The following is a 13,988-nucleotide window of genomic DNA, read 5'->3' as shown; positions in this document are numbered from 1 at the left end:
AAAGAGTTGGTTGAACTGAGATACAAGTATTTAAGCAAAATACTTTTATCCGACATCAACTTAGCGAAAGGTGAAATGATGGAACTGTTAGAGAAGTATGAGAAGATGGAGCCTGAAAAGAAAGAGGAATGCAAGAAAAATGCGGAAAAGAAAATCAATGACAGATTGAACAAGAAATATTGATTGTGTTGGTTGAACAATATAACATTAGTTTGGTAGTTGTCTGTAATATTTTGTGCTGGTTTAACAATTAATATGGTGCTGGTTTAACAATTACATTGTACTGCTTTAACAGTTATATTAGGAAAGTTAATTTTATGCTGGTTTTACAATTAATATTGTGCTGGTTTCACTATGACAATATGTGATGGTTTCATAGAAGATGTTTAAAATTGTGCTGGTTTTATAATTGTGCTAGTTTTAAAGAACAAAGTTTAAAATTGTGCTGGTTTTAAACAGTATATTGAATGTTGAAAAATCAAATTCTTGACAATTGCATTTACAAATCAACAAAAACTAATAATGTGCTGGTTGAATGTTGTAAACATAATAAGAATACAAGAAATCCAAACTGAAATGAAAAAAATAACAAATCCAAATATCATGATTTCCAAGACACACGACTAACTGCTCTTCTGGGAATCAGCAACAGTAGTCTTCATCTTACAAGTCCGACTATTATGTCCATGACCTCCACATATCAAACAACCTCTAGTTTTAGGTTTCTTTGATATTCTTGAAGATGATACCTCACGAAAAGACTTTAAGCGTTTGTTTGAACCACACCCCTTGTTTCTAATACCACTAGGTGGAAGAATGGTAGCAGAAGACGATGAACATGGCTGATCAGCATGAAGAATATTAGCTAATCTTGCATTCTTGTCAAGTGATTCTGCAGGAAGGTCAGCAGAATCAACCTTCAACTTCGACTCGATCACTTGGTCTCTATACAACGATAACAGGTCCATATTTGTAACAAGACGGTTAACACTATGTTCAGTTGCAGTCATTATCTCACGCACAATGCTGGAAGCACGTTCAACTTGATTACCAGCAGCATTTTGATCAAAACTCGAAACTTTTGTCTTTTTTGGAACAACATCTCTTGTCCAACGCCCCATAACATATTTTTTAGGGAACTCCTTTATACCACAAAGACGAAGAACACAAAAGGCATGCCTACATAGCAAACCATACTGCTCATATCGGTTGCAGCTGCATTTAATTACCATATCCTTAGGAGTAAAAAGAACCTACACAAATAACAAATGCTTATATTGTGCTAGTTTATAACAAAGTGTGCTGGTTTATATATGTAAAATTCTAATTGTAAATATAAATCACTGTGCTACTTAAAATGTATTGTAAAAAGCAGAACATGTTTGTGCTACTAAAGGTATAAATAAATACCTCATGAAGGTCGGGAAGATTGACCTGTAGAATATAAAACTTAATTGAATCACCAACTTCTTCTTCACGCCTGCACATACAATTCTTGCAAGCAAGTCGAATTTCTTCTTGAACATCAAAAAATATCCCCCGAGTATAAATCTTTACAGCTTCCAGTTCCAATTCATAATTGGTTTTCATGGCAGGTTGTGTGTATATGGTATCATGATCACGTTTGCTGCGCTTAAACCTCTGAGATTCCATTGCAGTATCAAAATGGCTCAAAAACTCAACTAATGACAATTTTGTGTTGGTTAATTGACCAAAAAAATGATTTTCACTCTCAGACCTAGATGTTGTACGCATAAGACCGGACATATGTTCATGACGATAGTATGCAGGAATCCAATCTGATCTGAGGTTGTACATATCAGACAGCCAGCTGTTACTAGTAAGGTTGTACTTAATCATTAAATCACACCATTGTGTCTCAAACTGTGCTGGTTCAAGAGCATCAGTCCATACAACAGCACATATATCTTCTTTAAAAACCTCATCTTGTGATAGCTCAGTACCAACCTATAACAAAAAAATAATTAGTATATTAAAACAGCAAACAAATCCTAAAATGTGCTGGTTTATATGTTAAAGTGTGCTAGTTGATGTATAAACTTAAACTATGATGCTTAAACTGTGATGGTTTAAAGAACGTGTGCTGGTTTAAAAGTGTGCTGAGTTATATGCCAAAGTGTGCTGGTTTAAAAGTGTGCTGATTTATATGCTAAAGTGTGCTGGTTTAAATGGATTGTTTAAAGTGTGCTGGTTTATATGCTAAAAGTGTGCTGGTTTAAGAAAGTTACCTTTTCAGAAACTTTGATCATTATATGCCACATACACAAACGATGTCTGGTATCTGGGAAAACATCTCGGATGGCAATTTTCATTGCAGCGTCCTGATCAGTCACAACCACCTTAGGTGCAACACCAAAAGCCTTCAAAAAACTTTGAAGAAGCCATTTATATGATTCAGCAGTTTCAGATGCTAACAAAGAACCAGCAAACATGACATTGTGATGATGATTATCGATTCCAGTGAACGGAACAAATACCAAGTCATACCTAAAAATTGAATTGATTATATTACAACTGCTTGCTGAATTGTGCTAGTTTAATAAAAATATGAATAAATGATCTACAAAAAATGAATAAAATACCTGTTCGTACGGAACGTAGCATCAAAAGACATAACATCCCCAAAGACCTCATAATTCAGTTTCATTTCTTCATCAGCCCAAAATAATCCAGCAAGAGAACCTTTTTCATCACAATAAAATTCACAAGAAAAATTCGGCAAATACAGCTTCTTCTTCATAAGACGTTGGACAGCCATGTCCACATCAAACTCTCCAATGAACAAATTAATATCTCTTTTAAAATTTTTACAATCAGTAGACGTCACTCCAACCTTATCAAATCCACCACGAATCTTTCTCATAAGGTTGAATGCCCTAACTGGACCAATATTCATCTCAGAAAAATCAGAAAGCAGTTGCTCTTCAGTGAATGTCAACTTTCTAGACGAAGCTAAAAGATGATAATCCTCTTCATCAACAAAAGAATGATTATGCTCCTCAAATACATGAGAAATTCTATAAGTATTTTTTGGAGTTAAAGACATACGGATGTGTGCCTTACATCCGGTACGTTTAGAAGGTCTCCTCCTTCGGTCATTTAACTTTTTATCAGCACCAACACTATCATTTACCGTGTCAACAGCACAGGATGTCGCTGAACCCTCTTTCGCACAAACAAAGTACTTTCTAATCACAACACCATTTTTTGAAGATTGAGTATGCTTTCGACCCTCAAACCCAGATAACTTAGCATACTTCTTATAGAAATTAAAGGCAGAATCAATTGACTGGAAATGCATACCAACTACAGGTTTGGAAGAATCTGGAACAATAGGAGTATAATACTGATTACCAGTAGTTGGACAGATACGAACTCCTGAACAAATCAAAAATCCAGAACAAATAAAAGATATCAGCACAAACTTTACAATAAACCAGCACAAAAAACAAGCACAACTTTACCAGGCAAACTAGCACAAAATAAAGATATCAGCACAACTTTACAAAACTACACTTTAAAATATGATGTAATATAAAAAAACCAGCACAACTTCAAAAAACCAGCACAACTTCAGAACTACACTTTTAAATAAAAACCAGCACAACTTAGATCAAAACTAAAAACCTAAAAAGTAGATGAAATTAAAACTAGAAGGTATTTTACCATCGACAGTAGTAGACATCATTAAAATAGAGGAGGATAAATCAGCAAATCAATGAATGAACAGAGGAGCTAGGGTTCCAGCAAATCGATGAAAACGATGAACGATTCAGCAGGATTGATCTCAATCTCGCAGGTACCGGCAAATCGATGAAAACGATCAACGATTCAGCAGGATTGAGATTGAGATTTGCGATTGATTTAGATGTGGTCAGATGATGAAGCTCAATGAATGAATGAATGAAAAATATGAAAGAAGGAATGAAAATCGTGTGATTAAAACTAAGTACAGATCTGTTTGAAATTTGCATTTTCCAATATTACCCTTTCACCTAAATTAATGAGATTGCCACATGTAAGCTCAAGATTGCTTCTTAGGAAACTTAGGGAAGATTAAATTCTTAGTTGAACCTCTACCACTATATATATCCATCTAATACTGATAACAACTTATCTCAAACTCTTTAAATTATCTTATAATTTGAATTTATAAAAATTTATCGTAGACTTATGAAGTTTATTTGACAATCAAATCTCTAATTGCAAATCACTTTATCCAAAATTCTACATGCACACACATGTATTTTATGTATCCATATATATGGATACATAGTTTAAGAACCCGTTAATTTCACGGGTTGGTAAAAGAAAATATTTGTGTTTATCACCGATTATCTAAATATTATGATTTTATACACGTTAAAACACAAACAAATATGTTTTTTTTTAATGGCTAAACTTGCACACCATGGGGATTGAACCCATTACCTCCTACTATTCTACACCTTATCTAACTCACCAACACCATTGAGCTATTCCCAATCAATAATCGAATATGTTGTTGGTTGTCATCTTTTTTAGGTTTCTTATGGAATTGATTAATAATTTAATTTATTTGTGATTGCAGCAGTATAGTGTTAGGCTACAATAATAGAGATGGCAACGTGGAAACTCAAATGGTAATTTAATTCTTTAAATTAGTCGATAGGCTACATATAGCTGACTTTGTGAAACTCAATTTGATTCTTTAAAGCAACGTGGAAACTCAACTTAATGGTAATTTCATTCTTTAAATTAGTCGATAGGCTACATATAGCAGACTTTGTGAAACTCAATTTGATTCTTTAAAGCAACGTGGAAACTCAACTTAATTAAATGTATCAATTTTTTTTTAAATAACTTATGTCTAAAGTTTGATTTAAATTACCATTTGATTTCATTCTATTTGACCCATTAGTCGATAAGTAATCTGAATTAGTTCATTCACCACAATGTTCATTTGAATGCAATAAACTCAAGCTCGATTGACTTAAAAGCTCATAGAAATTCGTTGACTGTAAACACTCCCAATAAATGAAAGAAAAATAAATAAAGTTAAAAGTAGAGATTGCAAAAGCATGCAAATTAGATTGGTTGGATAACATGTCAAAACAAACAATTGATTATTAACTAAATCGTTAAAGTTAAGTGATGAAAAAATTTAAATTAACTTTTACGTAAAACTAGTGGGAAACCCGCGCGTTTCCGCGGAGTCAACAAGGGAGTGAACATACCACCAACTTACCATCAACATTCGCAAATATTGGAGCGTGCTTATAATAACACCAAGAATATTTTAGCTACTCATAGCAACGAGCACCACGCACTCGCAAATGCATTGCTTGAACACGAGACATTGTCGGGAAAATAGATTAAAGAAATGCTTGCGCAACTAAAATCCAAACCGAATCAGCAGCAGCAACATCTTGCTCAAGTGAAATCTCAGTCTACACCAAATGCTGCTGTAGCTGCAGCGGCGGCCGCCGCCAGTGCGGCTTCTGCGGCTGCCAAGGCGAAAGGCATTGCTCCTGTTGGATCTTAGCATTTGATATTTTTGTAATAATTTGAACCAATGGGCATATTAAGTTATGGTGCCTATACACTTATTTTTTATGGCGCCATAGAGGTTTAAGTAATCGTTAGAAAGGCATAGAAGTTTAAATTTAGCAGAAGTGTAGCATTTATGACTTCACATTTTCTCCTCTACTAAAATAATATCCATGTTTGTTTAATGACACCATTTAGTATCCTCTTTTAAAACAGAATATAACATATCTTGCTTAGATCTCTTATTTGAAATCATTTATTTAATATGATCATGAAGAGTACCTGTAGAATGCTTATGAGGAGCCAATAATCTTTACTTAACACCATAAATGAGAGAATGTTAGTTTTGTGTGAGTTATGCTCAACACTATTTGTCAAATAGTCAGATCTATCTGAAACTTCATGATATTCCAAAAACCAACAAAATAGAAATTAAACTTTTTTACCAGTTGACCATTCAATCCTGGAGCAGGAAGATTAAGATCAATCATATCCGAACACGATGGAGCCGCGTGACCCATGGTCGCATAATGATCCATCGACCCATTAATAAAACGAGACCGTTTGTGACCACCTAAAGCTTGTCCCGATTTAAACATCCTGAAACAAATCTGGCATTCGTGCCCTTTGATCTTTTTCACCTTCATTTTCTTATCGTATTTCGCCTTTCGGCCTTTCGAGTATGTGCAAAGTCACCTTCTAAACTGTTTTCGCCACCGTCGTGTTTTGACCTGACCGTATTGTTCTTTTTGTGACACGGTCTATGCCCGCCAAGCCCTTGAAACGACGTAAAAACCTTGTTGTAATTCAAGCATTCGTACTTATTTTGTTTCTTATTTGACCCCTCGCGTTCTAGTTCAGGAGTATACAAATCATCATCATCGCGAACTCTTTTTTTTCAAATACACGAATTCTCTAAACAAATTCCTTCTTATTTCGAATTACTATTTAGAACGCAAATCTCTTTGGTTTGGAATTTCTTCGTTTTAGTAAAATTGAGTTAAGACTCGTTTCAAATGAATATCATTTTAATAAAAAAAAAAAAAAAAACACCAAATTTGATTATTTTTTACCATGTCTCCTCTCAACGTCCATTAATGAAGTCGATGGAGTTCCGCAAACTGTCCATTCTGCAACTGGTGCAGCTAAATTCCCGACCTTCATGTTTCCTTCAAAAGAGTTAATGCTAATACCTTTCCTCCAATACGAAAAAGTTCAGCAAGATCATGGAATTGCCCATGAATGTCACCACAAGTAGTCACGGGGCTTTTTACTGGTTGCAAATGTACATCACTCCATACAGTATAACGACAACCGTTACTGAAATCGCAATAGAAAAAAAAGTCATACCTGAACATTGCTTTCATCTATTAATATCTCCTTTGCCTTGTCACATAATGTCCTAACCTACATCCACAAACACACAGTATCTAAATATTGTGCTTAACTTCCTAAATTTACTGTTACTCAAGAAGTTGAATATATGATATTACAAATATAAGGGGCACGCTCATTCAAAACCAATAACATGTTGAAAACTACGAGAACCGTATAATGCACTTGTACATAGTGCATAAAAGATGATTAAAGTAGGAGAAAGAAAGTGAAGCGGTTAAGTAACCGTCTTACATGATGTCGCATTCAAAGAACTACGTACGATTACATAATACAGTACCCACAGTTCTTAATATTACAACTGACACTTTCACGGTTGTAATTTATAATCCCATATTATTATAATTCCATAGTAATTAAAGGTGCTAGGCGCACTCAAGGCGCACAATGACAAAAAATTAAAAAATATATTATGTATTAGAAAAATAATACTATTCTTCAAATAAAATAAACGAAAGCTATTATATAACATTTAGTTTTAAAATATTAGTGTATTAGTGTAAAAAAGTAGTTTTCCTTAATAAAAGTACAAACCTGGCTGGAATCTTGCCGGAAACTCTCCGGAATCTCGCCCGAATGTACGCCTGATCCATCACCTGGAGAATTTGAATGCAATTGCCTCGCCTCGCCTCAAAAATTGGCCTAGGCGCAAGAGGCGATGGCTTTTAACAGCTATGTAGAATTCACATTCTAAATGAAGCGTATGCTATAGCCTATATTCAATCGACTATCAAGATTAGCCTCTTCAATACATATTAATAATACAAACATGAATTACCAGAGGTACACCATAGTATAATTATGCAGTCAAACTCAAGCTCAAGAAACTCGTGAAGCAAGTTTTGATTAATTAAATTGCAAATTTAACAATATCATTCAACTCCTAGTGCTCTTTTTTTCTCTTTACATATCACAATCTTAAAATGATTGCAGTAACTGTTAACTTTGAATTGTCAGAAATCAAGAGCAAGTGTAATTCTCTCCACTTAATATTATTCAACCACATCATAAATTAAAAAAAAAAAACAAAATGATTTTAGCCAAGAATTCAGTTCAAAAATATAATCGACTAACGAACTCAGATCCATCAATAACCACACTAACCAAAATAAAACAAATAACATAATTCCAATCATATACAATATTCAAATAACAGAACCCTAAAACACAAAATTAATATCATAGGATGAAGATACATCAAGATATGAGGATAATTTTCTTACTTTAGTGCGGGCGACAAATGGCTCCCGCTAGGGTTTTTGATTCCGACTGTTCACTGAAGTAGAAACACTCAAGCCTTTCTTGCATCTTGAATGTGTGACCTAAAGATTCATTTTAACAACCAAAACACATCATTAAGAGAGAGAGAGAGGGGGATGAGGTCGATATAGGAGGAAGAAAGGGAATCAAAAGGGCTTCGTTAGTTTAAATGATGGTGGCAATTAAGATCAATAAATATAGGGTCATGCTATTCTCACACGGTGAAAATTATTTTCACACATCAAAGCGTCGCGCTATGGCCATAGCGGGGCGCTTTGCTTGACAAAAGTTGATTTGACTGACGTTTGAAACATAAGTTGCAGAGACATAAAGGTGATACGAGGTTGCAGTGTCTCGTGAACCCTAAGCGTCGCGCTATGGCCAAAGCGCGGCGCTTCGACCCCAAATTTTCATTATTTAAACCTGCATAGACAGAACATTTAGCATTCGAGGGTATTCGAGTGTTTTGTTGTTTGTTGATTTCTTTGCTGTATTAGTTACGTGTCTTGAAAAAACGATGTCGTGGTTAAGCAACTATCTTTTCGGTCATTATTCTAACGAGTCAGTTGTTCCTGATTCTTACGAGGGGACCGCTATTTCTGACTCATATGAGAAACCGGTCTCGTCCAACTTGAGGGAGGCAGAGGTTGTATCTGGCATTCGTTATCGTGATAACACAGTGAAGCTGGATTTGAATACCCCTGTGGAGGACCCTTACGCACAACAAGGTTATTCGAATTTCGGTTACGGTGGCGAGTACAGCTTTGTACAGCAGGAGTGTTATCCAAACGACAGTTACGGTTGTCAACAGAGCTTACAAGGTTATTCGAATTTCGGTTACGGTGGCGAGCACAGCTTTGTACAGCAGGAGTGTTATCCAAACCACAGTTACGGTTGTCAACCGAGCTTTGAACATCAAGTCTATTCGGACCTCGGTGACGATGGTGAGCCGAAGGATGTGGCTGTTGACGAGGAAGGCTGTTACCCGGTTACATTTTCGTTTGATACAACGCAGACTTTTTCGTCACGTAAAGAGTTGGTGCGTTGGGTACAAGACACGGCAAAAGACAATGGTTACCTCATTGTGATTAAGAGGTCGAATAAAAGAGGAGAGAATTACAAGATTTGGTTTCAATGTACTTTTGGTGGGGAGCATAAGAGTATAGCTACACAGAGGAAAACGGGTAGCAAGAAAATAGGCTGCCCGTTCGAGATGATCGGGTTTTCGGAATCATCCGGAAGTGTTTGGAGGCTCGAGGTGACGAAGGCGAAGCATAACCACACTCCTATTGAAAACTTAGAGGGTCACGCGTATGCGAGAAGGCTTTCTTCGGAGGATAAAAAACTGGTTAAGGAGTTGCAGAGCAAGATATTCCCAACCAAAGTATCTGGCGAACGCTGACAAAAAACAATCCGGCTAGAAAGCTTATTCAGAAAGATATACACAACGCTGTTCAGAAGATCAACGCCGAAAAAAATGTCGGTAAGTCTCCGATGCAAAAACTTGAAAACATTCTTCTCGAAAAAGATTACACTTATTACATGCGCACGAATGAGATATCGAACGAAGTTGAAGATGTCTTATTTGTTCACAAAAAATCATTCACTATGTGGTGTGCCTTCCCGCATGTGCTAATGATTGACGCCACCTACAAAACGAACATGTACAACCTGCCATTTGTTCAGGTCGTAGGCATGACGTCGACAAACAAATCGTTTACGGCTGCTTATGCGGTAATTTCCGCTGAGAAGTCAGAGAACTACCTATGGGTGTTGCAGAGGATCAAGTCTATGCTGGTAGGATGTATGGAACCGTGCGTGATTTTAACAGACAGGGAATTTGCTAATGAACGCGTGTGAACAAGTTTTTCCAAAAGCGCATAAGTATCTTTGTCGGTTCCATATTCAACAAAATATTAATAAGAATAGCAAGAAGAAATTCTCTGACAAGCAGTGGAAAGAATTCGTACGTACATTTTGGACATTGTGCGAGTCTACGACCGAGGAAATATACAGGTATAACTTGGAAAACTTTGAAGCACAGCTGAAAGAAGATGATCGTGAACGTGGGTATTTCTTACATAATTATGTTCAAATTTTATATAATAACAAAAACTGACTATTTACGTTTTTAAATTTTAGAGGTTTTTGATTATTTGATGAAATCCTGGTTGGATCCGTACCGTGAAAAGTTTGTATCTTGCTGGATTAACAAAACTATCAACTTTCACCAAACTATGACTAACAGGGTTGAGGGCATGCATGCAACACTAAAAAGTCACTTTCCAAGTCATCGCAACACACTGGATAAACTTGTACTGTATGTTGATCATGTTGTTGATAGACAATACGCCGAGATTAGAAGTAGCTTTGAAACAAGCCTCCGAAAAGTGATGACGCACCACAAGAATCAGCCCATGCTTGCATATATTCTCAGAAATGTTTCAATATATGCGATTGAGCTTTTGAGTATGGAACTAAAACGTAAGGAAGACGGGTTGAGAGCCTACGGTGTAAGCTGTGGTTGCCAACTTTTTACCAGCTGTGGTTTGCCATGTGCCTGTCGTTTGGAAAAGTTGGAAAATAACGGTAATTAGTATTTTTGACCTTTCTCGTTATGATTTTGCCACCTAATTTGTTTTCATCCACAGGTCAGCAACTCCGGATCACACACATAGACGTGTTGTGGAAGAAGCTTGACTTCAAGCCTGTAAGGAATAACATAGAGGATATCGATGTAGACGCGGAATTTGAAAAATTGAAACAACAGATCGATCCAACACCCCCTCAAGTGAAAAGGAGCTTCTTTGAAAAGTTTCAGCAAATCCTCCATCCAGGGAACAATAACAAAAAACCTCCTGTTGTTCTGAAGAAAACTCGTGGTCGCCCAACATTGAAAACGCAGGAACAAAGAAAGGTTGAAGCCGCTAGAAAAAGCTCGTACATTCCTTCGGAAGAAACTTGGGTCGAGGTCTCAGACGATCTTCCCCGTCACAGCTCGTACATATCACCCGAAGATTCTAGAAGACAAAAGAATACCAAACCGCTCAACCTACACCCTGATTTCCCGATGATCAAGCTCGGTCCTAAGACGGATATAGCGATCCGCAACTACGCATCTCAGATTCCCAAAGTGATCCATCCATACATCGTTAGAATAAAGGACGTGAAACCAGATGGTCATTGTGGGTTTCAATCGGTGGCTGTTGGGTTAGGAGTGAAACAAAATTCATATTTGATGATCCGGAAACAACTTATAATGGAGTTACGTATGAACGAATCGCTTTGGAGGCATGTTTTCGATCAGGAAAACATAAGACATTATGATGCGCTGATTAGACGGATCGATTTCAAGGGGGCGGGACGACCAGGTATCGAAAATTACATGACGATGCCTGAGACGGGGTTTCTTATTGCCCAACGATACGGTGTGATTGTTCACACCTTCGACATTCGTGGGAGCGATACAATTTTCCCTCTGCTGGGCGGGCCAAACGAAGCTGAGCAACCTCACCTAGTGGTTGCGGTTGTGTTCGTCGATGATGGCCATTTCATACATGTAGAGCTTGGAGGTTGTTATCCAATGCCTCCCCCAAACCTACTCTGGACAGCGAACAGAACAGAGCGCGCAGCAGCCTGGCATACATTATACAGGGATCAGATCAACACGTACGAAATGCTTACGTATCGTCCCCCTGACCTTAATGTAACCCCATATGTTCAAGATGTATGTTAAATGTGTTCAATAATAATCATGTTAATTCTTTTACAATCCAAAAGTACGTTTCTGTTTGTTCATGTACGGTAGGCGGCTGATACACATAACACTACTCATAGGAGTACTTGTGCTTTCAAACCAAAATGATACGATATAATGCAATATGACATCACACGTAACCGATTTGATCCGGAACTTGCAGTATAGTCCATATATATTAAAAAATGATGTATAATGGAAAAAGCGTAAAATTTAGACTATTATCGACGCGTTTGTGAATTAAAAACAATTTTAAAAAAATAAAAAAAGGCCCTAAGCGCCGCGCTTTGACCTACGCGAGGCGCTTTGGAACCTCAAAGCTCCGCGCTATGGCCATAGCGAGGCGCTTCGGTCCATCGTTTAAGCTGAAGCGGGGCAGCTTCTCCCCCATTTCAACCACAAACACAAACACACACACAAAGGTGCGATTACACACACTTGAGCCGGAGATCTTCGTTTTCAAGCTTTCAACCGCTAAAAGGTAAGATCGAACACCCTTAATCGTTTTGGTTAAATGTACATGTTCAAATTTGTTTTGATTGGGCGGGTTTTGATGATCCGGCTGGGTTCTGTTCTTTAAAATGAAGAACCAAAGCGCCGCGCAGAGGCCAAAGCGGGGCGCTTTGGTTCATGTTTAATTTTTTTTATTTATTTATTATTTGTTTAATATTATTTGTTTATTATTTAAATTGTTTAATAATATTATTTGTTTATTATTTTATATTTAATATTATTTGTTTATTATCTTTTATTTAAATTGTTTAATAATATTATTTATTTATTATCTTTTATTTAAATTGTTTAATAATATTATTTGTTTATTATCTTTTATTTAAATTGTTTAATAATATTATTTATTTATTATCTTTTAAACGTGCAGGGATGGATTCCGATGACGAGATTGAGCATATGGAGGCTGAGGGAGAGGTGGGAGAGGAGGTATGTCCGTACCTGCAGTTTCCGCAGGGGTCACGGGCGGCGAGGAGATGCGCTAGGTTGCGCACCATGGAGATTGGGGGGCATGTAGGGATAGACTGGGAGCTGCTGGAGACCGTGGGAGAGGCTGCGCGGACGCGTGATATACTTGGACTAGATACTCCTTGGTCGCGCCTCTTTCAGACAACAATGGAGGACTCGTACCGTGAGCTTACGGTCGAGTTTCTTTCTACTTTTACATACGCGCCGCATCCGACGGATTATGTGGAGGACCCGGATTTTCCAGTCCACGAGGTTACATTCCGTCTCGCCGGTCAGCAGTTTGTGATGAGTGTGCGGGAGTTTGCTGTCCATACAGGTTTGTAAATGGAGCCCGAGATTGATACTGATTTATATACGCAGGGGGTTAGGCAGATGGACAGGCAGACGCTTATTAGTTTCTGGAGGGCCATTTCCAGGGTTCCCTTTGGGAAATCCTGGCAAAAGGCCACCACTATTAGAGACCCCTTGTATAGATACCTGCACCATATTATCGGGTCATCTATCGTGCCGCGGGGTACCAGCAGGGAGAAGGTCAACGTCAGTGACCTTTTCTTTCTGTACTGCCTACTTCGCGGCCAGACCTGCGATCTAGCAGGCTGCCTGGCAGATTACTTTGCCACAACATACCACCGGCAGCTCCGCGGGAAGCTGCACGGTGGCTCATACATCACCGCTATTGCACGCTCGCTAGGGGTCGTGCCCGAGAGTGATCCGGAGCTGTCCGATCCGATCTCGTCGACTACGTTGGGTCGCGCGTCAGTATCTAGCCTGCAGATCACCCGTACCTTTGATGTTGGTCTGAGGTTTAAGGGTCGTGACGGGCTGATTTGGCATCCGGAGGTGATACCGGAGGTCATCCCGGTTGTTATTGAGGTGAGGCCTAGAGTGTTAGCGCCTCCTAATGTTCAGGAGGCCGCTTGGCAGGCTCAGCTACAGGCTCTGGGCCTCGATCAGCCTTAGGCTCAGCCTGTATTCGAGGATCCGGCTTAGGAGGAGTATACCGAAGAGATCCCGGTACCACCAATTCAGCCAGCTCCTGAGCCGCCAC

General features: G+C 38.0%; 1 protein-coding gene and 1 long non-coding RNA gene across 2 annotated transcripts; both read right to left on the bottom strand.

The window, feature by feature from the left end:
* Nucleotides 1-504: 504 nt before the first annotated feature.
* Nucleotides 505-4,114, bottom strand: LOC110908211 (protein FAR1-RELATED SEQUENCE 5-like). The gene is made up of 5 exons (XM_022153122.2): nucleotides 3,688-4,114; nucleotides 2,604-3,399; nucleotides 2,250-2,508; nucleotides 1,411-1,968; nucleotides 505-1,253 (listed from the first exon to the last, which is right to left on the bottom strand). The coding sequence occupies exons 1-5, from the start codon at nucleotides 3,707-3,709 to the stop codon at nucleotides 624-626; spliced, it is 2,265 nt and encodes a 754-aa protein (XP_022008814.1). The 5' UTR covers nucleotides 3,710-4,114; the 3' UTR covers nucleotides 505-623.
* A 1,732-nt stretch (nucleotides 4,115-5,846) lies between these two features.
* Nucleotides 5,847-8,381, bottom strand: LOC110908213. The gene is made up of 3 exons (XR_002574276.2): nucleotides 8,169-8,381; nucleotides 7,480-7,658; nucleotides 5,847-6,957 (listed from the first exon to the last, which is right to left on the bottom strand). It is a non-coding gene; the product is annotated as an uncharacterized LOC110908213 (long non-coding RNA).
* Nucleotides 8,382-13,988: the final 5,607 nt, after the last annotated feature.

Source organism: Helianthus annuus, chromosome 14, assembly GCF_002127325.2.
Source record: "Helianthus annuus cultivar XRQ/B chromosome 14, HanXRQr2.0-SUNRISE, whole genome shotgun sequence".
In the NCBI taxonomy this organism is placed as follows: domain Eukaryota; kingdom Viridiplantae; phylum Streptophyta; class Magnoliopsida; order Asterales; family Asteraceae; genus Helianthus; species Helianthus annuus.
The sequence above is the reverse complement of the archived record's forward strand: the minus strand, read 5'-3'. Positions and strand labels throughout refer to the sequence as shown.